We start from the raw sequence: 25,567 nt of genomic DNA on the forward strand, positions 1-25,567 counted from the left end.
GTTGCTGTGGCCTCTTCAAACGTGATGCGCACAATTCGGACCACCGATTGAACAGGACCCCCAAATCTTGCTTGTCGGGCCCGTAGGATTATCCTTCTGCAGATGAAAAAGGGGATTAACTGTCTGCCGAATAGTGTGCTTGCTCCCCCCTTCCCGCCTTCGTTCTTCTCTGATTCCTCCAAAACCCCCGGTTTAAGCTCACCTTATGGTTTGGAAGGATGAACTCTCCATCCTGCTTCTGGTGCAGGGGCGCGCATTCATCCAGTTACTTCACTGGTTTTCAGAATGGCGCTGGCACATCCACTTGACTTTTCTGAGCGATACGCCGTAAGTATGAAGATGCAAAAGTTCAAGTGTGAGCCTCCTTTTATGTTGTCTTTTCTGTCCTTTATTTCAGGTGCAGAACAAAGGCAATGCGTTGAGGGGTTAAATTGCCGGTGGTAAAATCAGGTGAGTTAGTGATGAGGGCGACCCCTCTACATGTCTTTATAATTCCCCAGTAATGTCTTTTGTCCTTTCCCCATAGGGGCCGGGGTGCGGTACCTGCCAAAGATGTGGCGCCGACCCGAGATGTGGAATGGTTCACCAAGAAAAGCCGATAAGTAATATGGCTGAAAATGTCCTTTCCCCATAGGGGCCGGGGTGCGGTACCTGCCAAAGATGCGGCGCTGACCCGAGATGTGGAATGGTTCACCAAGAAAAGCCGGTAAGTAATATGGCTGAAATTCGGCTTTCCTCTTGTGTTCGCTTGCTCACCTTTTGTCTCTTCTTCTCTCCCCTAGGTGCAGAGATGTGGCGACCGGTGCTGAGAGCGGCGATGGAGCCGGGCAGCGTCTCGGGAACAGGTGAGTGAAGCGCGGCGCTGCAGCGAGCAATGCAGTGCTTTTAAATGGAAGTCTTCCTTCAGGAATGCTGGCGTGAAGATTCCGGATGCAGGTAAGAAGGTTGAATAAGTTCTTGGTTTTCACCTTTTTCTTCTCTTATTCCCTTACAGGTGTTCCAGGTTCGAGGCAGGCGTGGCTGGAGTCCAGGTGCAGGAGCAGACACGGAGAGCGTTCAGCTGCTGGGATGCAGAACAACGCGAAGCACGTGTGGCTGTCCGGGTGTGGCTTAAATAGCTTTGGAAGAAGTTACAGGTGAGTATTCTTCCACAGCCCCACCCAAGTAACAAAATAGTTCCTTCAGAAAAATAGTCCGTCCTAAGCCTCATTTGGCTTGGTTCTTCATGCAGCATGGTCTGCATCAGGTGAGTGTGCAGCATGGTCTGCTTCAGGTAAGTGCAACAAACACTTCCCCTTATGAGCCTGGCGCCTATGGCGCCAGGACTGATGTCCAACATGAGCCTGGCACCAACGGCTCCAGGACAGAGTCCTAAGAGCCCCAATAAAGGGCCGCTGGGCTTTTCCCGGGGGCGTGATGCCTGCTCCCGGGGGTGCTGGGCCTGGCCTGGTGCTCCGGGGGTAGGCATCATGACAGCCTCCATCAGATGACGTGAAGACAGATTAAATACTGGAATTACCAGTTCTGTGGAGGGCCTCACCAGTTGCGGGTTTGCATTCTGGCTGGGCCCTGTTGTCAGTTTCAGCTTTTTTTGCCTCGTCCCTGAAAATATTATGGCTGATTGTTAGCTTGCACCCCTCCAGAATTGGAAGTGCTGGCATTGTCGTAATCACTACTAGTGGTAGTGTTTGAAGTATTAGAAAGGGTCACAAACTTGTTTCTTTGATACCCAGTGTTTCTCCCTCTGTTTTCATATAACTTATTTTGGTCTTCATAATAAGAGTCAATCAGGTAGGGGTATGTATTCGTTTCTTTATAATTTTCCACATCTTTCTTGAGCTTACAGATTTTTTTTATCTAAAGTGAATTTTTTAAATTTTTACATTTCATCTTCAATTTTCTCTCATTTCTCTTTTATCACTTTTATTACATCCTCTTCATTAATTTTAGTTTCTAAGAGGTCGATTTCTTCTTTTTGTTGCTTTGCTTCCTCTGCAGAAGTATCTATTACCCGAATTAAACAGTCTCTTGAGCACTTATTTCTGACTCCACTTCATTTCCCTTTGAATTTAGGGTTGTCTGTGAAGACCTGTGGTACATTTCTGACTTGAAGGCCTTCAGTTATTATGCCTGCTTTTAGATAGGCAAGCATAAGTTGCCCATGCGATTCTGTCCTAATTAATTTCTTTTTCTTTTGCACCAGTATTTCTAAGTCATTAGTTCTAGTAGTAGCTACTGTTACTGCCGGATCTGAGGCCAAAATCGATGGAAGTCCAATAAGTCTTTGGAAATATTAATCGAAAAACGATAGGGTGTTCACGTTTTCCATCTTAATTCTGTTTTTTTTTTTTACCAAGCCTTAGCAATAGGCTACGCTTGTTTGAAAAACAAGTTGTTACCCAACAACGAAAAGGCTGTCCTAAAATAGTATCAAAGATTGGGTAGTTTCCCTTCTTTTTTGTTTTTGGGTGGGGGGGGGTCAGTTTCCGATTGGGAAGAATTAGAGAGGGCAATATAGAACAGGGAAACTGATTACCCCTCTCTCCACCCTTACAAATCTGACTGGTGACAAATGTTTAAAATCTTATTCAGAAAACTGAATTATACAGTAAAGTTATCCGAGCGACGAGACATGAGACAATATGTATCCAGAATATAGCTTTATTACATATCAATACACATATTTTTAAAAAATCTATCGACATCCAGTACCTAAACAAATCAGAACCAGTAGATTCACAAACAATTCACAAAAATGTGAAAAACAACTCAATAAACAACTCAAAAAACAATACAGTGAGGTAGTTCAATCGTGGTTATGTTGTATTATAATTCATCATCACTTGTCATTGATGGACAATTTAACACAACACAGGATATAATGTTTCAATTATTTCCTATGGGATTCGTAGATGACACATATTTTTCTCATTTTTTAAACCATATAACACAACAAAGCTTAGTCACAAATAAACTTACATTGGTTTTTAATCGTGAATTATTAATTTCTAGTCTTATAGATGGCCAACATGACATGCACATTGTAGGGGAGGACTGGTCCAGGAGACCCCCCTCGCCTACGTTTTCTCTCCAGGTGAGGGCAATGGCTCATTGGGCGTCCCCTCATGCCACCCGGGCCCAGGTGGTGGAGGGTTCACCTGCTGGAGACATTGCCCACACGTATTGATTGCCCACATGTATTAAAATTTAGCTAGGCCCAGAAACCATTTTGTCCGGTAAAGATGGTGTGAGCTCAGCGCACTGTAGCGCGGCCCCCACCCTTGGAGAGTCTCAGTCATCCCTGTTGCCGCAGCACCCTGGCAGATCCGCTGCGAGCATGTTCCCACGAACAAGACGGACATGAGCTAGCGTAAAACACTAACATTGTATCAGTTCACCTCCCGTAGTGTATCATCGCTCCCAGCATGACCGGGCCAGCAGGCCTGGCCAATGAAAAGAACGGTTAAATGGTCATCAGATGGCAGACAGTCTTTATATATTAATGTCAAGACCACTCGCAAAGTATGTTTCTTCCACAAAATCTCTTATATTACAAAAGCCTGTAAAATGTATAAACATAAGAAAGCATGCTTCCATGATATAAGCAATGGCGAGCCCACACCATTGCAGTTGGGTGCTAATAATAAGGAGCGCTCCAGGGATCTGTTTGTTACGTGTATCACTGGGAAACCTACCCTCCATGGTTTTGCGCCATAACCAAGCTAATGCTGCTAGAGTACACGAGAAGACGAATGTAACTATACTATGGACTCATGTGAAGGATGCGCGAGAATGCACTCATGTGTGTATGTCTAAGCCCCTTATGTGCCACCACCGTCACGTACAGTGGCGGGTCATTTTCTATGTACTCCACCAACCCGACTACTACCTCATTTACTGCAAATGTATATGCATGTAACTAAAATACTGTAGCTGTTAAAACATAGTGTACGAATACGGTGCTCGGACTGGGTATAATCAAGACACATCCAGTAAAGTTTAAATGCATGTTTTAAAGTGATTCGAATAAGTATTATAGAGAGTGTTCAAATGTTTGTGATGTCTTTACCTAAAATCGGCAACACACGAGGGAGATACCTTTGTGAATGCGTGCAAGGCCATTCCCCCTCCCACCCTGCGAAGGCTGCCAAGACATGAGAGCAGAGGCCCGCTCTGCGCTACTCCACCTCCCCCAACCAGACTGGAGCCGCTTCAAAGATTTGTAGCCCCCTCTGCAGCACCCAAGGCCGCGGCCCGCCACCTGCATTATTTACAGCACAGCAGTAAACCTCTGCCTGAACACACGCGCCCCCTCGTAAACCCCATAACCCACCGGACCATCTTAGACTTATGGCCCTGTGCAATCAGGACATACCAACACTTCGACAACACACAGCGGAACATCCATAACAACTTCTAACAAGGCAGAAAGACCTGTACCGCCGTCCCAGGCCCTGAAGCTTAGCCCCTCGACCTATGGCCCCGGTCAACAGGACACGGGTAACCATGTCCTGACGTATTACCTCCAGATCCCTCACAAGGTACATTCCTCCTGTGTTGCATTAACCTGTAGTATAACCTATTGGAAGATTTACTAAAGAAGATAATATTGTTATGACTGAATGACAGCGGTGTGCCTGGCCTAGGGCAAATAAGTCAGGAAAAGACATTCATCTCTGACACCGGCTGCGATGGCACAACAACACCGCCCGGATGAACTCTGCCAACCTACCAGGCCCAGCCCCACCCACGAGGCTGACCAAGTGACGTTCTCCAGCCATGGCCAACCACATTGCAGCAGCACCTATAGTTAGTCATCGCCACCCAATCCCATTGAACTTGTGCCCCCTATAGTATGTAGGTTCTTATGACGTTTTTTGTAAATATATACGCCTGTCTTTGCTATTGTCAGACAGAGCGCTCTCGGAGTTTGCAGAGTTCTTTGCATGCCCAATTCTGATTGATAAACTCCCATTTACGCTCACCCGCACTCTGTCTTGGCCTTATTCCCATTTTGGGAGAGTCCTTCATTGTCTCTCATTGCGGGGAGGATCGTGCTGTTTGGGGACGCTTGCTTTCAGTGGTGACCCCGATAGCGTGATTTTTATTTTCTTCCTAACTCCTTATAACCGTCCCCTTTTGGCACGAGAATCTCCGGTCGAAAAGGGATACGCACGGTGAGCCGGCTCCGGGAGGCTGCCCGCCAACGGCGACCGGTACACTAAGAAGTGCGCACTCAATAGAGAGAGGGTACGGGATCCCGGTTGAAAAATCCCCTTTGAGTACCGCTCGCCGGAGCCGGGGCTGACTGTTGAGCTGACGGCGACACTGCCTGGACAGACCCAGTTTCGGAGACTATCGGTTCAAGACGGGCACGTGAGTACTGAGTGCGAGCGATTTTAAAGGGAGCGGGGAGAGAAGTGTAGGACAGGAAACAAAGAGGGGGTACGCAGATCTACTAAGGATCATCTTAAATTTTCCTTGCTTTTTCTTTGCATATGGCCATTAGGATTAAGAGGTGAATAAGAGATAAAAGTGACGGGAACCTAGCTCCGAAAGGGGGTGGAAGGCGGCGCTGCATAGTGCTATCTTCACTAGTACTGGGAATATATGAAGAAGTGGAATATAAAATAAAAGTGTTCAGCAAAAGGGGGCACTGAGAACATATTAGTGACCGCTATTACTTTTTTCTTTTCTTTTCTTTAGAGGTAGGGGGAGAATAAAAAGTGAGATTAACACAAACTTAGGGGAAAAGTAAGAGAACAAAAAAGAGTCCTACTAAAAGGGGGGAGAGCAGGCTAACATATATATATATATATATGCGCATCCATATATTCAAATAAGACGGACAGGGACAGCCGGCTAGGGAGGAAAGGGAGGGCAGCTTGAATGGTGAATTGAGTGGTGCCAAGAGGTGTGTGCACCGCGTATGTGCCAGAAGACATTTTGATGTTGTGAATGTGTAAAACGGTTATAAATGTATAATAGTTAAATGGTCATGGTAAGTGTGACCGGATAAAACTTTTTTGAAGATAACGTCGATACAGTGAAGTGAGTGGGTACCTTTTGACTTCCGGGTTGATATTGTCAAAATAAATGATGGGTTGCTCTTGTATGTGCCCCCCAAAGAGAACATAGTAGACACTGTGTACAGCCAGTTTTGTATTGTGCAGTAGGGGAGGGGGAGAACCCAAAGGAGCCCAATATTGAATGTGAAGTAAAATACGAAGAATAATATTGATACTACATTTACATTGTAGTTGCAAACACACGGAGACACACCAGTACTAGGAGGGCACAGAGATGGGGGCGGAAACACCCTTATCACATATTTGTAAGAATCTCCCGGGGTACGCGGAGCGGATTAAAAAATATCATGACCAATGGGTGACCGAGCTAAAGGGGGAGGGGTTACCTCAGATTTGGCCCGAGGGAGGGTCATTTGATAAAAGTGTTCTAGATACGGTGGCCACATGCATCTTTCTAAAGTACAAAGGGAAGCATTTGCAGAATAGGAGAGAAGTATTAGATCTTTGGAGGTTATTTGAAGAGATACCACCGCCTAAAACACCAGCATTAAATACTGATCTCCCATCCACCACAGACAATCCACTACTGATACAGAAAGATGTCAAGGAATTGTCAAGTGTAGCGCCACCAGTAGAGGTAATAAGTTTGTACCCGATATTAAACAAGCCTGTGCCCGCAGTGGGGTACAGTGACCCCACTTACGTACCTCCCCCGACAGCTACTACACCCCACCGGCCCACGGCACCTCCGCCATATGAAAGCACGAGGGAGCGAGCCCAGGCAGGCACACAAAGGGTAGACATAGAGAAGCTCACAGACTGTCGATAGCAAAAGATGAGCTCTCAAGGATAAAAGACATATGCGAACGAACAGCACTAGATGCAACTAGACCAGGGCGTACGTCTAGAGCACCAGGTGAAAACAGAAAGCCCGAAGAGGGGTGGAAAAAGGGCGAGATCCTGTTTAGAATTGAGGAAGAACCAACACGAATAATAGAAGTAGGGACCCGAGAGGGAGATGTTGGTAACGAAGAAAGGCTTGGGGGAATTAGAGAGGAATTACTATGTGATATAAGGGACGAGTTAGAAGAAAGCGACAGGTTGAGTATGGCGATGGGAGGGGGAAGCGAAGGGGAGGAAGGTACATGTTCAATGAGAACCCTGGATGATGAGTGGACAGGGCGACTAAGGAACAGAGTGGGGAAAATGGCATCACTGGGAACATCAGCAGCCAAAACGGGTCCGGATGCAACGACGAAAGGAAGGCTACAGCTCCCGTTGATACACAGGGGAGGAGGGAGGCCTAACTATATCCCATGGGCACAGATGGATAAAGCAAATTTATTAAAGCTATTGCCCCCGTTATCAGGAGGGGCAAGTAAGTGGATATACGCCTTTGAGAAACATACTGCTGGGGTACCCCTAGCTATAGGAGATGTGAAAAGTCTGCTCGTATCAGCAGTGGGCGATCAGGCTGAAAGAGTATGGGTTAAAGCCAGCTTCCCGGGAGTAACGTTAGACTGTGACCGCCATGATGGGGCCTCCTTTAACACAGTGCGTGCTAGGGTGTGGGATGCCTTACGCGAAACATTCCCAGACACACCGGACTTACAGTCAGTGATGCAGTGTACAATGAATGACGGGGAGGAGGCTATGGATTACATTTTCCGGGTCCAAGAGATGTGGAGAGCAGAAACGGGCACGCCCTGGTATCAATCGACATCCCTATTTTACTTCATTATAAAAAGAGGGCTCCCAAAGGAAGTGCAGAAGGCGCTCGACAAGATAGCAGGTATTGAAGCAAAGGGATGGCCAGAAATTCAGAGCATAATAGTACACCATTGTAAACGAATCAAGGAGAGGGAGAAGGAGGTGGCGCAGAAAAGATTGGCAGACGAGGCGAAGTTAGTACAGACAAAGTTGGTGAAGGTTGCAGCAGCAGTAGCCGCGCTCCCACACAGCAGGGAGGGAGATGATGAGGAGGAGGGGCTGATAGCACTACAAGGAATGGTGGCAACTAATTGGGCGGGAACAGGACAGCGGCAGTGGAATGAGCAGGAGCAAGGCGGAGGTCCGCAGTGGCAAGAGTGGACCCCTCGAGGGGGACGAGGTGGGTACAGGGGCCGAAGAGGAGGTGGACCGGGGTACGGGGGAATGGTAGGAAATGGATGGCAAGGTCCTAGAGGTGCACAAGGAAGTTGCTGGAACTGCGGGTGATGGGGGCATTACTCTAGAGAGTGCAGAAGCAGACCCAACAACGGGTTCCAAGAGGTAGAACAATATGGCCATCCCCACCTGGGAAGCCCATATGGTCTCCCAAAGGGACAACAGCAACTAAGAAACCCAGGCCAGGGTAATGCGGGCCAGCAGCAGGGACCCCGGTACAGAACACAGAACCACCCACAAAACAATGACAGTATGCAATACAAGCCAGGTAACCCTTTCGTGACAACAGCAAACGGGGCCCCCGCACCAGCACCTTACAACGGCATGTCAGTGGTTTCAGGAAGTGTCTTTAATGAGGGAGGGGCGATGAGACACCCCGCTTAGGACAGCCCACAGAGAACACTTGCGTGTCCAGTTCTATCCACCACCTACAATGCAGCAGAGGAACCATTGGTAGGGGCGCAGATAGGAGACAAGCAGTTCATATTCATGGTTGATTCGGGAGCGGAGAAATCATGTGTCAGAGAGGGCCAATTCCCGTTATCTAACAGGAAGTTAGAGACGCAGGGGTTCTCTGGGGGTGTAATTGAAGTTCCTTACACAGAAGCTTTGGATGTAACAGTGGGGGGTAAGACTGCGAAGGCACCCTTACTGTATTACGAACATTCCCCAATAAATTTGTTAGGGAGGGACCTTCTGAGTAAACTCAACATGACCATATCATTTACCGAGAGAGGAATAGTGTGTTCTACACCCGGGATATGCCCCTTACGCGCGATGTTGGTAGTGCACGCCTACACAACCACACAGGAAATACGAGGGCTGCCACAAAATGAGGAAATGTTTATTGAAGGGCTAAAGACTTTGGCCCTCATAATTCCAGAGCTAAGAAGCATGGACTGGAGGATTCCAGCAGAATTCCTCTTCCGCCCCATAGTGTGCCCCAACGCAGCACCGGGATCAGTGGTATCATTAGACTTGCACGCTGTACAGGTATCAGCGAAAAGGATCGCTGTGATTGGAGTGGACGGGGAAGGGTGTGAGTGGCGCACAGTGATGTGTACAAACGCCAACATCGCCCTACGAGAAGTAACAGATGAGGATCTCTTTTCAGACACAGAAGGGGATGGTGAGATAGTAATGGAAATAGCGATGCCCTGTGACATTTTAATCCAAGCCAGGGAAACCCCCGTCCAATTGATGACAGTGGTAGGAGCACCACCGTCGTTTTTTGATGACGACATAAGGCTCGTACCAAACAATTTATGGACAACAGGCCCCCATGATGTGGGGCTGTTGCACGGAGTACAACCTGTGGTAATAAAACTAAAGCAAGGAGCAATTTTACCACGAGTTAAACAGTATCCATTGTCCCGTGAAGCTGAAGAAGGGATAAAAGAAACAATAAATGCACTACTAGCACAAGGGATAATAGTGCCTTCAAACTCCCCATGTAACACATGCATTTATCCAATCAAAAAAGCGAAAGGAGGGTCTTGGAGGATGATACAGGACTTACGCCCCCTCAATGATGTAATTCAGAAGGAGTTCCCTCTAGTCCCGGACCCTGCATCGATACTATGCAGCATCCCAAAAGTAGCTTCACATTTCACAGTAGTAGACTTGAAAAACGCATTTTTCTCCATACCCCTGGCTGAAGAGAGTAGATACCTTACAGCCTTCACACTGGGGGGTAAAAGATATGAACACTGCAGACTACCACAGGGATACTGTGAGAGCCCGAGCATCTTCAACCGCGTATTACATGAAGACCTAGGAAACTTATCAGTTGAGAGCACCATAATTCAGTACGTAGACGATTTACTCGTCTGTGCACAAAACGAAGAGACATGCAGAAAAGATTCCATAACACTACTGACTTTACTGGCCAACAAGGGGTACAAAGTGGACAAGGGAAAGCTACAGTACTGTCTGACGGAGGTCCTATACCTGGGACAGCTAATTTCAAAAGATGGAAAGAGAATAATGCCCGACAGAGTAGAAGCCATAAGATCAGTAGGAGAACCCACAACAGTAAAAGACATGCAGAAATTCCTGGGGATGTGCAACTACTGCCGAGCATGGATATTAGATTATGCAGCATACACCAGACCCCTATTACAAGCATTAAAGGTGGCCCAACAGGAGAACAGAAAGATGGAATGGACGGAAGAGATGAGCTCCTCTTTCCAAGCACTAAAAGATTTAATTTCAAGCGCCCCAGTACTCGCAAACCCTGATTATGGACGCGAATTTTACCTATTCTCACACTGCAAGGAAACACTCATGACAGCAGTACTGACACAAAAAACGTCCTTAGGACACAAGCCATTGGCTTACTATTGTGGTACTTTAGATGCCGTGATGCAGGGCCATTTCGCGTGCGAGCAATCACTCGCTGCAGCCGCGTTCGCGATTGAGAAAAGTGCCACAATAGTAATGGGTTGCCCTGTGACATTGTTTGTGGAACATTCATTATTTGCAATACTTGAGAGATCAAAAAGCACACTGACCACACAGCGGGCAACAGCCTACGAGATTATATTGTCCAGCGCCAACATCCATATAGTGAGATGCAAGACAGTGAACCCCGCCACATTCATTACAGAAGCGTGCACACTAGAGGACATGCAGAACCACGATTGCGCAACCTACACAGGAGAAAGAGGGGAGGACACAGTGGTGTGCGAGAACGCTCTGAGCGAGGGGGAAGTGTACTTTGTGGATGGGTCTGCATCAATTGACGTGGACACGGGAGAAAAACACGTTGGCATGGCAGTAGTGAGGTTAGAAGACGGTGAGTATGAAACACTAGTACAATACCGCCTCCCATCACATTACTCCGCACAGGCAGCAGAACTGATTGCGCTCATAGAAGCACTACATGCAGCAAAGGGTTGTGCAGTGACAATATACACAGACTCAGCTTACATGACGACGACAGTACATGGAGGTCTAGCAAGATGGGGGCGTAGGGGATTTAGACGGGCAGACGGAACACCAGTACAGCATGCAGAATTGTTGAAAGAGTTAATTGAGGCCCTACAAAACCCTACTGCGGTAGCAATAGTAAAGTGCCAAGCACATACATCCAACACCGATGTTGTGTCTTTGGGGAACGCGGCAGCGGACGCTGCCGCCAAGGAGGCTTCCTATTTTCAGAAAAATGACACAGGTGAGTACATGCTTAAGCACAAGAGAAACGAAGAGCCCCCAGAAGGATACAACATGATGCCCATATCACAAATACTAGAATTACAGGAAGGAGCTAGTGCAGAGGAAAAATTAATGTGGACAAAACGGGGGTGCAGCAAAGCAAGTCGGGAACAGACCTGCTGTGGAGGCAAAATAACTCAGGGAAAGTGGTAATGCCAATACAGTTACTAGAAATTGCATTTCAACAGCTACACTTCCCTGCACACAACACCAAACAGCACATCGCAGCAGAAATACAGGAAGAATGGTTCGTGCCCTGTCTCCAGGAGCATGTGTCTCGATTGGCAATGGAATGTACAACATGCCAAATATACAATTCAGGAATGACATTACGTACTCTCCGGGGGACAATTCCTAAACCCGTTGGCCCATTCAGAGAACTACATATAGATTACGCAGACATGGGGGAAAGGTGTAATGGCGCGCGGTACATTATCGTGGTTGTGTGCCCATTTTCAAGGTGGGTGGAAGCAGGACCCTGTGCGCGACCTGATGCCAAAAGCGCCGCCAAGTTCCTGGTAAGGGAAGTGTTCCCGCGATGGGGAATTTGTGACGTGATTCGCTCAGACAACGGCACTCATTTTGTGAATGAGCTTTTCAAGGAAGTCACTACATTAATGGGAATAAAACATAAATTGTGTTCGATTTATCATCCTCAAAGTAATGGCGTAGTGGAAAAGATGAACGGACTGTTAAAGGGCAGGTTATCAAAAGTATGCTTTTCATTGAAAAAGAATTGGATTTACTGTTTACCCCTTGCATTATTTGAATTGAGAAATCAGCCAAGCAAAGACCACCATTTGTCCCCGCACGAGATCGTGACTGGGAGACGAATGAACACAGCACACTCTCCACTGCGCGAACACTCAAATGCTCACAGAAGCGCCGCAATATTGGGAGACGAGTTCACAGACTATTTAAGGAAATTGACAAGGGCAGCGCGCGTGATATCAAAGCAACTCTCCCCACCCTTTACTAGAGAAGAGGGAAATGTAACAGGATCTGTCACGAAGCCAGAGCAACAGCTACAGCTAATGCCAGGCGACTCAGTTTATGTCAGAAGCTTTGTGCGTCGGTGGAATGCACCACGATTCCATGGCCCATACGAGGTAGTATTTTGCACGCCCACGGCAGTAAAGGTGAAGGGCTTGAGGTACTGGGTGCACTTGACCGATGTACGGAAGGCATATAGCAATGTACAAGAGGAGGTAGATGAGGAGGCACAGACAACAGCAAACGATGCAACTGAGCTGAATGTCTGAATATAAACTTGTGTGTGTGTATTGGTACTAGACTTGAATGGGAGAATAACTGATAAGGATACTTGGAAAAAAATGTTTTCTCTTTTATCTTGTAGAGTTGTATATAATTAATGGAACGACAAAATTATAGCCTGTATACACCCTTGTCTGTGAATACCCCTCCCCGCATCCCCACCCTCTTCCATTCCCCGTCAAATATATATTGGCACTGATGGTGCTAGCAAAATGTTTACATGCATGCACTTAATGCACTTTTATATCTCAAACAGGAGCTTTCATGGCATCTAACGGGCAGCCTGCAACGGATAGAATTAGTAGACTGAGAGAATTAATACATGAGAGATGCAGATATTCGTATGAGTGTGGATTATCTGTATGCATTACACTGTTTTTTACACTAATGTTTGGCCTGGTTGCATATTGGTTTGTAGCGTTCATCTCTATCGAGATGAACGAGGGGGGAGGGACTAACAGCACTATTGGACCCAATACAACTACAAGGGTCAAGACAAGGGAAGGTGATTTTTTGAGTTGGGATGGAACTAAACTTGTATGGGGGTATCATACCACACCATCCAGTGCTGTCATCTTACAAAGAAAAAAGCCACAGGGTGGAATGCAGAACAACACAGTGTCTCCACCAGGGGTATCTAATTACAATGCCCACAGTTTAAATGACTGAAACCCGTCTGCCATATCATGGTTGTATAACACCCCCACCAGCCAGCCTGCCCCTATACTAAAAAACAACCTGCCAGATAACGTCAGGAAGGAAGAGGAAAAGCTACTAGTAATACACGAAATATTATATGATGCATGGGCCAAGGGGGGCGGGAATGAGAAAGGGGGGTCTAGTTTGTCCCTTGCCCAGGGAATTGGAAAGTACATGAGGAACAAGAACAACAGACGGAAGAGGGAAGCAGGGAGGAGGAAGTATGATGAGTACTATGGGCTAGGTCTAGATAAGATGGAAGACCCACGACACCCCCACCAAACAAATAAGTGGTATGCAGATATGAGTGCCACAGCTAAACAAACAACCAACGAGAGCTGTTATGTCTGCTCCCTTATCCCTCACGCATCAGGTACACCCAAAGTATTGCTACCCAAAGAGTTGCCAATTATAGATGCCCAATGTCTCCTTCATCTCACGTTATGCAGGATCAAGAACACCTTCCAGGCACATGAAGTGACTTTTCAAATGCTGCAGAACGAGAAAACGTGCTACCCAAAAACGGCAGGGGTGGTATGTCTGAAATAACCATTTTTTGTAATTGAAGGGACACTTTTTTCTGATAACAAGCAGAAGGATGAAGAAGTAGTGTGCAAGGCGGAAGCACTGAGAGGTGTGGCACCGGAGAAATTGCAGTGGATAGAAGAAACATGTACACCAGTATGGAAAGAACAAATTTCAAAACTAACCTGGGTAACCGCCATCGAAAAACCTTTCAAACTACAGAGCGAAATGGACTATGAACTGTGTTTTAAAGGAGAAGGGAGGACCTCCATGGGAACAAACAAGAGCTGTAACAAGACCCTCACCATCCCAGATCTAAGAAAAGGGACTGCGGCCCTTATGGATACGTACTGGGTATGCGGCAACCAGGCATACCTACACCTCCCCCCGTCATGGAGTGGCAGCTGCTCAATGGCCACTCTGCACTCAGCTCTAATGGTGATACCAGAAAGCCACATCGATAGGAGCAAAAGGACACAGGAACGCATGCAACAGAGTGTGGCTCAACCAACTGCAGAGTCACAAATGTATGTCCTGTCTTCCGGAAGCAAGGGAGAGGTGCTAACCCGTAGCAGACGAGCATCAAATTACATATCACAGGCATCATCAGAACTATTAGCTCAGATCCCAGACAAATATCGATTGTTCAGCTCAGCAGAAACATTTTTTGCCTCGCTCGTATCAAGTGTCCAAGCAAGGGCAAACGCAAAATGGCTCCAGATAACCCGCTGGGAATTGATTCAGTTGGCAAACGACACTGAAGAAGGGTTTAACATAATAAAGGAGGAGCTAAGAGCTTTACGACTGATGACCATGCAAAACAGGTATGTCCTGGACCTGTTGACGGCGATGGACGGCGGTGTTTGCCGAAAAATAGGAAGTGCCTGCTGCACTTTCGTACCTTCTGAAGACGCAGAGAACGGCTCCCTGTCCCATGTGATCGAAGCAGTCCACAACCTAGGAGAAAAAATGAAAATGGAAGGTGGAGCAGAAGACAGTACATGGTTCGATAACATCTTCTCCTGGGTCCCCTCATGGCTTGGAACAACTGTGAAGTTTTTGATGCCAGCTGTGGTGTTCCTCCTTTTAATTTTTTGCCTGTGCCAGGTGGGTCTTCGAGTTTGTGCTAACGCAGTACCAAATGGTGCAATGATGATGGTGACAATGGGCAACTCACACGGTACAATAAAAACGATGCAAGAAGCACAAGTACAAACAGGGATAGATAACGCACCCAGGTACCAACTGGTGCCTATGTACCACGATAAGGATATTGTAGATAAGTTGTGGCACACCACCATCAAAGAGCCCCGTATACTAGAATGGTACAAGGAAGTTTGGGTAGATTTGGAGGGAGTTGGTGGATATATATATCTGACGTGTACCCCAGATGAATACGCTAGGAGAGGTGAGAGCTTAAGGGGGGTGTGCAGAGCATGGATGCCCATCAAAGGAACTCCTGCATGGGATGAGGCGGTGATGGACGAAGCAGAATGTAGGAGGATAGAAGATTTAAAGAATTCGTTACTTAAGTAACGAAAGGGGGGAAATGTAGGGGAGGACTGGTCCAGGAGACCCCCCTCGCCTACATTTTACCCCAGGTGAGGGCAATGGCTCATTGGGTGTCCCCTCATGCCACCCGGGCCCAGGTGGTGGAGGGTTCACCCGCTGGAGACATTTCCCACACGTATTGATTGCCCACATGTATTAAAATTTAGCTAGGCCCAGAAACCATTTTGTCCGGTAAAGATGGTGTGAGCTCAGCGCACTGTAGCGCGGCCCCCACTGAAAGTCATCCCTGTCGGCGCAGCACCCTGGCAGATCCGCTGCGAGCACGTTCCCATGAACAAGATGGACATGAGCTAGCGTAATACACTAACATTGTATCAGTTCACCTCCCGTAGTGTATCATCGCTCCCAGCATGACCCGGCCAGCAGGCCTGGACAATGAAAAGAACGGTTAAATGGTCATCAGATGGCAGACAGTCTTTATATATTAATGTCAAGACCACTCGCAAAGTATGCTTTCTTCCACAAAATCTCTTATATTACAAAAGCCTGTAAAATGTATAAACATAAGAAAGCATGCTTCCATGATATAAGCAATGGCGAGCCCACACCATTGCAGTTGGGTGCTAATAATAAGGAGCGCTCCAGGGATCTGTTTGTTACGTGTATCACTGGGAAACCTACCCTCCATGGTTTTGCGCCATAACCAAGCTAATGCTGCTAGAGTACACGAGAAGACGAATGTAACTATACTATGGACTCATGTGAAGGATGCGCGAGAATGCACTCGTCATGTGTGTATGTCTAAGCCCCTTATGTGCCACCACCGTCACGTACAGTGGCGGGTCATTTTCTATGTACTCCACCAACCCGACTACTACCTCATTTACTGCAAATGTATATGCATGTAACTAAAATACTGTAGCTGTTAAAACATAGTGTACGAATACGGTGCTCGGACTGGGTAGACACATCAAGACACATCCAGTAAAGTTTAAATGCATGTTTTAAAGTGATTCGAATAAGTATTATAGAGAGTGTTCAAATGTTTGTGATGTCTTTACCTAAAATCGGCAACACACGAGGGAGATACCTTTGTGAATGCGTGCAAGGCCATTCCCCCTCCCACCCTGCGAAGGCTGCCAAGACATGAGAGCAGAGGCCCGCTCTGCGCTACTCCACCTCCCCCAACCAGACTGGAGCCGCTTCAAAGATTTGTAGCCCCCTCTGCAGCACCCAAGGCCGCGGCCCGACACCTGCATTATTTACAGCACAGCAGTAAACCTCTGCCTGAACACACGCGCCCCCTCGTAAACCCCATAACCCACCGGACCATCTTAGACTTATGGCCCTGTGCAATCAGGACACCCAACACTTCGACAACACACAGCGGAACATCCATAACAACTTCTAACAAGGCAGAAAGACCTGTACCGCCCGTCCCAGGCCCTGAAGCTTAGCCCCTCGACCTATGGCCCCGGTCAACAGGACACGGGTAACCATGTCCTGACGTATTACCTCCAGATCCCTCACAAGGTACATTCCTCCTGTGTTGCATTAACCTGTAGTATAACCTATTGGAAGATTTACTAAAGAAGATAATATTGTAATGACTGAATGACTGCGGTGTGCCTGGCCTAGGGCAAATAAGTCAGGAAAAGACATTCATCTCTGACACCGGCTGCGATGGCACAACAACACCGCCCGGATGAACTCTGCCAACCTACCAGGCCCAGCCCCACCCACGAGGCTGACCAAGTGACGTTCTCCAGCCACGGCCAACCACATCGCAGCAGCACCTATAGTTAGTCATCGCCACCCAATCCCATTGAACTTGTGCCCCCTATAGTATGTAGGTTCTTATGACGTTTTTTGTAAATATATACGCCTGTCTTTGCTATTGTCAGACAGAGCGCTCTCGGAGTTGGCAGAGTTCTTTGCATGCCCAATTCTGATTGATAAACTCCCATTTACGCTCACCCGCACTCTGTCTTGGCCTTATTCCCATTTTGGGAGAGTCCTTCATTGTCTCTCATTGCGGGGAGCATCGTGCTGTTTGGGGACGCTTGCTTTCAACATCTAGATAAGAAATAATCCTGTCCTCAAGAAGGCCAAGAAAACCGTTTTTAAATGATATTAGAGATAGTGCCTAATAGATAACAATGGCCGACACATGTTGACCATCTATAAGACTAGGAATTAGTAAAGTCTTTTCACAATTAGAAGCCAATTTAAGTTTCATTGTGACCAAGCCTTGTTGTGTTACATGGTTTACAAAATGAGAATAATATGTGTCATCTGTGAATCTCATAGGAAATAATTGAAAAATGATATCCTGAGTTGTGTTAAATTGTCCATCAATGACTAGTGATGATGAATTATAATACAACAACATAACCACAACTGAACTACCAAACTGTATTGTGTTTTTTGAGTTGTTTATTGAGTTGTTTTTCAATTTTTTAAAAATTGTTTGTGAATCTTCTGGTTCTGATTTATTTAAGTACTGGATGTCGAGATGATTTTTTTTATATATATATGCGTATTGATATGTAATAAAGCTATATTTTGGATACATTCTGTCTTATGTTTCGTGGCTGGGATAACTTTACTGTATAATTCAGTTTTCTGAATAAGGTTTTAAACATTTGTCACAAGTCGGATTGTTAAGGGTGGAGAGAGGGGTAATCAGTTTCCCAGTTCTATATCGTGCTTCAGCCACAGCAATGGTTCATGTAAAAGTGCTGTTCTGGGGTACATATGGCTGGCTATGATCATCCATGGGATATATCAAGGCATAAATTAGTTTTCAAAAATTGATTAGCAGAGTTTGCTAATTAAAATGTTCTTGATTAGCAAAGAAACCCATTTGATTAGCAATTTTGTACTAATGTTTTTAATGCCACCAGAAGATACTTGTACCCAAGATATAAAATGAGCAACAATACAGCAGTTTTGTATACCGCTGAAGTAAGATATTAGTGAGATAAGTCAGGCCTTGCAAATTCTTTCTGTAAAATGGTGCATGTCACCACAAACCCACTTTAGTTTGGCACACTGCTGCCACCTAGAGGACAGCCATGCACAGTGAAACTTGTATTTGACATTTACTGCAAAGTAAAGTTTAAATAAAAATTCCCAACATCCCCTACAAATGGTACCGGCCATTCTTAAAATCTACTCTACTATGTGAGTGGGCAAAAATACTTTGCAAGCCCTGGCTGAGCATCTGTAAAATGGTTAGCTGCATGAATGGACACAAATAAATAGATATGATAAAAAGGCTCTGAAAACAGTGTGGCCAGCTCTCTCTACTGCAGCTGCAAATATATAATGTAATCATAATCATAGAGAAAAGTGAGCTTTGAAGGGCAACTACAGTGTACAGTTCTGCAGTAGGTCTGTAGATGTACAGACTGGATGAAACTATTGATCGCTACTTTAAGTAAATATCAAGTTAGCTTTGTATATTCATTATGTAAAAGACTAAGTAGAGTGGATGGCGTAGCAGTCAGAGAACTGGGCAAACTAGGTAGAATATTTTAGTTTGCAGCCATCTCACTATCAGGGTAACGGGTATAAACCAACATGGTAAAATAGAATGTCAAGGAGTATGGGATTTGCTCGTGGGTTGAGCACCAGTTGCAAGCTGTATGTAACCAGCAGGCCACAGGACTAGGTTTGCCATCAAAGCATTTGGCCGCGTGGTCATGTACATTTTCAAAAGTGTTCACTCGTCAATATGATGCATCTACCCCAACAAAATGAAATCTAGTTGACACCGAGATTTAGATGCACTACTGTAAAGCATGGAGACAATGCAGTTTCTTACAGCAGCAATACTGTAATTATGCATTATGTAACCTATTACATTTTCAGAAAAGGAATTGAAAGCTGTTTAAAAAAACAATAATTAACACATACTGGTCTTTGGCAGAAAGGATACAGTTAGCTTAATAACAATATTATCCCGATTATTTCTGGTTTGCAATTATTTGAAAAATAAAAATAAAATGTGTGCAGCACTCTCACACAGGCTTTTTGGCACATGAGTGAAGGGGATGATTACAGCTGCACTCTCTCTCGATTAGCCCCCTTGAACTTGCAGTGAACACAGAGAAAATAGGGTGGAGAGAGCTCTGAAGGCAAGAGAGGAATGCAGGGTGACCTGTGCTTTAATTGAACAGGGTAACTTAAATAGCTAACTTTGCTACACAAGTGCCAATTTAATTAGCAGACCTACAGAATTGCATAGCAAATTGCTCCGCGACACTGCTTATTTTATGCCTTGTATATGGTTTTAATTTGAAACAACACATTGTTGACAATCCACAGGTAAAAAGAACAAATGATGAACAAACGTGCCAGACGTTCTAAACTTATATGTCTCGCCGTCGCTTCTGACGGTAATCCAAACTCTTCAGGATCAGGGGAAAACAAGTAAATACATGGTACCTTGAGCATCATTAGACCATGGTTATCTGCCCCGGAGCCATATCCCATCTGTGGTTTTCAGTCCGTGGATGACCATAGAAAAACCATAGACTGCATGGTTTGTCCATGAACTAAAACACTGGGTAAGGATATTGAGCTCATTAGAAGGTAGCATACTACTGCAATGGGCAAGCCACTAACATCCCCTTTGCACATTTGTAAGCATTTCGAAATGTTGTGGGTTCAACTCTAGCAGGAGAAATGTGATATGTCTACATCTACCATGATCATCATTTTAACAACCCATCTCTGTGTATGAATTTCCATTGTTCACTCCACATAATCATTTAAGCTGGTGTAGGCAAAGGTTTGCAGCAATTTATACCAACATCTACAAGCCCTAGCATAGCAGGGAAACCATTAGTGTTCTGATCATCCACACTCTGTAAATAAATCATATTATTAAGTCAGATGCATCAGGTCTGTGGGGCATTATGTATAGGGAACATGATACAATGACTGTTTGATGGAATTTCGAGTTTAGAGTTCAGTCTTGGTGGACCCCTACTGAGAGGGAAAACATGACAGGTCGCTATGTAGCCATGACTATAAGTGAAAATGTTCTCCAACATTCCGCTCATACCCTTCCACCCCGCCATTGTTGAGATGTTTTACAAATGAGCCACTAAGCTTCTAACTCTTAACACCACATTTTTGCTTGACAGTAATCTGTTGGATACATATAAAAAGACATTTAGGATGACGGAGAGTTACCCTTCATTTTAGTTGAAACCTGTCCCTTCCTGGTGCTATTCACTTTCCACCTCTGGGATCTGTATTTTACAGCTTCACGTACTTGGTTCTACTGTTCGTGAGGTCTTCTAACATTCTGAAATGTGCATTCTACATTAAATTTGACAAACCTAAGAAAATGATGGAGAAAATCAGTATTTCTTAACCGAAAAATGTTTTCAGGTTTCTGGTTCATGGCATCCTATGACTTTAGTTCACAATCCAAAACCTATAACAACATATAATAACACAAATGTGCCCCCGACTAGTGATTCTTAATTGTTTTTCTTTAACCAACAAATATATCTGAATAGCATCCATGGATAAACAATATCACAACTGAAAGCCAAAACACAGATATGGCTGGAGTCTTACTTAGTCAAGGGTATTCCACCAGGCAGATATACATGTTTTCGTATTCATAGCATATGGGGACAGTCTGGTCCTACTAATCTGTCAATTTGTAATTTCATCCAGCGACTGTGTGTCGCTGGTAGATAGGTTCAACATTTCTAATCTGCCCACAACATCACATTTTTGAAGCTGGAAAACTATCATTTGAAAACCAGTCAAATGCGGACCTCAATAAAAGACCCGTTTTGTTTTGGTGAACTCCTTGTAGCAGCCTCAACAATAACTTCCTCTTTTCAATGACTTCTCGTGTATTGTTCATATTGAGCCTGAAAGGCATCAGGTGGGTGTGTGATGTCCTTATTTCCTGTTCCTTACTGGTAGGATGTCCGTAATCCAGTAGTGGAATAGAGAGAAGACTACCCCGCAGTGCTCTGAAGAGACAAAACAAACATCACATTTTTACCAAAACACATTGTTCAATATTTCACTTTTACAAAGCTGCTCTGTTCACTTTGATCTATTTGTTGCAACAAGGTACAATAATGAGCACTATTAATGGCAACATTTCAAAGCTTGACTCGGTCATTAACTCCCAGTTGGGAAATGAAAATGCCAATGAAATTGGTAGTTTTCAACACATACGCAAAATAACGATCTCCTTTATGGATTCTGATTTAAAAGCACCCCGATTCCAAACTGTACTACAAATGGGCAGGGAACCATATTCATGTTATGGTAAGAGATGTTTGTACTGCCCACACCACCACTGCGGCAGTCCTAAGGCATCGAGCCTGGTCCTTGTAAAGGCGTATTGTGAACTGGCCGGGGTAAAGACCACTCTGTGGTCTGTGGAATGAAAAGGAACCTGGGAAGATGATGAGCACGAAGGGGGAGCGGGAGAGCGGGAAGAGTAGAGACTAAACAGAGACACGCATATATGCCAGCATTCCCATTTAAAAGCACACGCCTGCTGGATTTGGCAATAATGCAACAGTAAAAAGAAAAGCACGTGCTGGCTCTGCCAACATATGCCAGTATCCAAACATAAAAACAACAAAGATGAAAACATGTCCATGCTGGCTGTTTCAATTTATTTGATGTTAATGGGCTTCAAAAAAAGGTGTACATATATGTAGTACGTTATAGTATGTGATATGCAGCCTATGTTAATGCTAAAAACAAAAATGCAGGTAAACCATGTGCATTTCATTTATAGACTGCTTCACCAATAAGAACTGCCAAAGTTCAAAACCCATTATGTTAAATTGCATTTCACTTTACATGTAAATAACATATAACAATAACAACTAAAGTACTTTAGATAGGATAAAATGTGAATTATGCTATAGGTAGGGAGTGAGTACTATCTAGCTACCAGCATGAACTGGGACGCATCCTTTATGTGCTGCTGCAAACACAAAGGGAAATGTGCCTGCACTCCCATCCAAACATGATAACTCAAGATGCATGCTACAGAATACCCTCCATGCACCGTAGCTGACAGCCACCCACTTTGGTTGATGAGGCGTAAAAGATCCTCCGTGGATGCCAGCTTGGAGTGTCAATAGCTGAACCCCAACAGAAAGAGGGGCATGGCAACTAAAAATACTCACGCTGAAAGTATAGGACCTACTAAACAAGAGCTTACTTTATATTTCCCACCGGAACTCACAGTTTCTAGAGGAGCAGATTCAATGCGCAGCTAGGACATGAGAAACATGAGAAACCTTTATTTGGGAGTGTGTGAGGAGGTAACGTCTGAACAGTCTTTCTGTCCCAGATGACGGGAATAGGGAGCATTTGAAGGAGGTGGCACTGAAGAGCGAATCATGCAGAAAACGCACACTAATAGGCACATTGCCCAAAAGCTCACCTAATATGCAAAAGGCCCCAAAGAAAGGATACACTAAGGAACAACACTGAATGCCACTTTGAAAAATGATATCCTGAGTTGTGTTAAATTGTCCATCAATGACTAGTGATGATGAATTATAATACAACAACATAACCACAACTGAACTACCAAACTGTATTGTGTTTTTTGAGTTGTTTATTGAGTTGTTTTTCAATTTTTTAAAAATTGTTTGTGAATCTTCTGGTTCTGATTTATTTAAGTACTGGATGTCGAGATGATTTTTTTTATATATATATGCGTATTGATATGTAATAAAGCTATATTTTGGATACATTCTGTCTTATGTTTCGTGGCTGGGATAACTTTACTGTATAATTCAGTTTTCTGAATAAGGTTTTAAACATTTGTCACAAGTCGGATTGTTAAGGGTGGAGAGAGGGGTAATCAGTTTCCCAGTTCTATATCGTGCTTCAGCCACAGCAATGGTTCATGTAAAAGTGCTGTTCTGGGGTACATATGGCTGGCTATGATCATCCATGGGATATATCAAGGCATAAATTAGTTTTCAAAAATTGATTAGCAGAGTTTGCTAATTAAAATGTTCTTGATTAGCAAAGAAACCCATTTGATTAGCAATTTTGTACTAATGTTTTTAATGCCACCAGAAGATACTTGTACCCAAGATATAAAATGAGCAACAATACAGCAGTTTTGTATACCGCTGAAGTAAGATATTAGTGAGATAAGTCAGGCCTTGCAAATTCTTTCTGTAAAATGGTGCATGTCACCACAAACCCACTTTAGTTTGGCACACTGCTGCCACCTAGAGGACAGCCATGCACAGTGAAACTTGTATTTGACATTTACTGCAAAGTAAAGTTTAAATAAAAATTCCCAACATCCCCTACAAATGGTACCGGCCATTCTTAAAATCTACTCTACTATGTGAGTGGGCAAAAATACTTTGCAAGCCCTGGCTGAGCATCTGTAAAATGGTTAGCTGCATGAATGGACACAAATAAATAGATATGATAAAAAGGCTCTGAAAACAGTGTGGCCAGCTCTCTCTACTGCAGCTGCAAATATATAATGTAATCATAATCATAGAGAAAAGTGAGCTTTGAAGGGCAACTACAGTGTACAGTTCTGCAGTAGGTCTGTAGATGTACAGACTGGATGAAACTATTGATCGCTACTTTAAGTAAATATCAAGTTAGCTTTGTATATTCATTATGTAAAAGACTAAGTAGAGTGGATGGCGTAGCAGTCAGAGAACTGGGCAAACTAGGTAGAATATTTTAGTTTGCAGCCATCTCACTATCAGGGTAACGGGTATAAACCAACATGGTAAGATAGAATGTCAAGGAGTATGGGATTTGCTCGTGGGTTGAGCACCAGTTGCAAGCTGTATGTAACCAGCAGGCCACAGGACTAGGTTTGCCATCAAAGCATTTGGCCGCGTGGTCATGTACATTTTCAAAAGTGTTCACTCGTCAATATGATGCATCTACCCCAACAAAATGAAATCTAGTTGACACCGAGATTTAGATGCACTACTGTAAAGCATGGAGACAATGCAGTTTCTTACAGCAGCAATACTGTAATTATGCATTATGTAACCTATTACATTTTCAGAAAAGGAATTGAAAGCTGTTTAAAAAAACAATAATTAACACATACTGGTCTTTGGCAGAAAGGATACAGTTAGCTTAATAACAATATTATCCCGATTATTTCTGGTTTGCAATTATTTGAAAAATAAAAATAAAATGTGTGCAGCACTCTCACACAGGCTTTTTGGCACATGAGTGAAGGGGATGATTACAGCTGCACTCTCTCTCGATTAGCCCCCTTGAACTTGCAGTGAACACAGAGAAAATAGGGTGGAGAGAGCTCTGAAGGCAAGAGAGGAATGCAGGGTGACCTGTGCTTTAATTGAACAGGGTAACTTAAATAGCTAACTTTGCTACACAAGTGCCAATTTAATTAGCAGACCTACAGAATTGCATAGCAAATTGCTCCGCGACACTGCTTATTTTATGCCTTGTATATGGTTTTAATTTGAAACAACACATTGTTGACAATCCACAGGTAAAAAGAACAAATGATGAACAAACGTGCCAGACGTTCTAAACTTATATGTCTCGCCGTCGCTTCTGACGGTAATCCAAACTCTTCAGGATCAGGGGAAAACAAGTAAATACATGGTACCTTGAGCATCATTAGACCATGGTTATCTGCCCCGGAGCCATATCCCATCTGTGGTTTTCAGTCCGTGGATGACCATAGAAAAACCATAGACTGCAAGATGAAAACATGTCCATGCTGGCTGTTTCAATTTATTTGATGTTAATGGGCTTCAAAAAAAGGTGTACATATATGTAGTACGTTATAGTATGTGATATGCAGCCTATGTTAATGCTAAAAACAAAAATGCAGGTAAACCATGTGCATTTCATTTATAGACTGCTTCACCAATAAGAACTGCCAAAGTTCAAAACCCATTATGTTAAATTGCATTTCACTTTACATGTAAATAACATATAACAATAACAACTAAAGTACTTTAGATAGGATAAAATGTGAATTATGCTATAGGTAGGGAGTGAGTACTATCTAGCTACCAGCATGAACTGGGACGCATCCTTTATGTGCTGCTGCAAACACAAAGGGAAATGTGCCTGCACTCCCATCCAAACATGATAACTCAAGA

The 25,567-nt window shown here is 44.4% G+C and overlaps 1 protein-coding gene across 1 annotated transcript in view; it reads right to left on the reverse strand.

Moving 5' to 3' along the window:
* Positions 1-2,643: 2,643 nt before the first annotated feature.
* Positions 2,644-25,567, reverse strand: part of ERICH1 (glutamate rich 1) — a 539,909-nt gene continuing 516,985 nt past the window's right edge. Inside the window, exon 6 of the mRNA XM_069606082.1 lies at positions 2,644-21,430. Within this exon, the coding sequence (XP_069462183.1) occupies positions 21,357-21,430 (74 nt within the window). The 3' untranslated portion in view covers positions 2,644-21,356. The remainder of the gene's footprint in view (positions 21,431-25,567) is intronic.

Source organism: Ambystoma mexicanum, chromosome 4p (genome assembly GCF_040938575.1).
Source record: "Ambystoma mexicanum isolate Mex_15411 chromosome 4p, UKY_AmexF1_1, whole genome shotgun sequence".
Taxonomy (NCBI): domain Eukaryota; kingdom Metazoa; phylum Chordata; class Amphibia; order Caudata; family Ambystomatidae; genus Ambystoma; species Ambystoma mexicanum.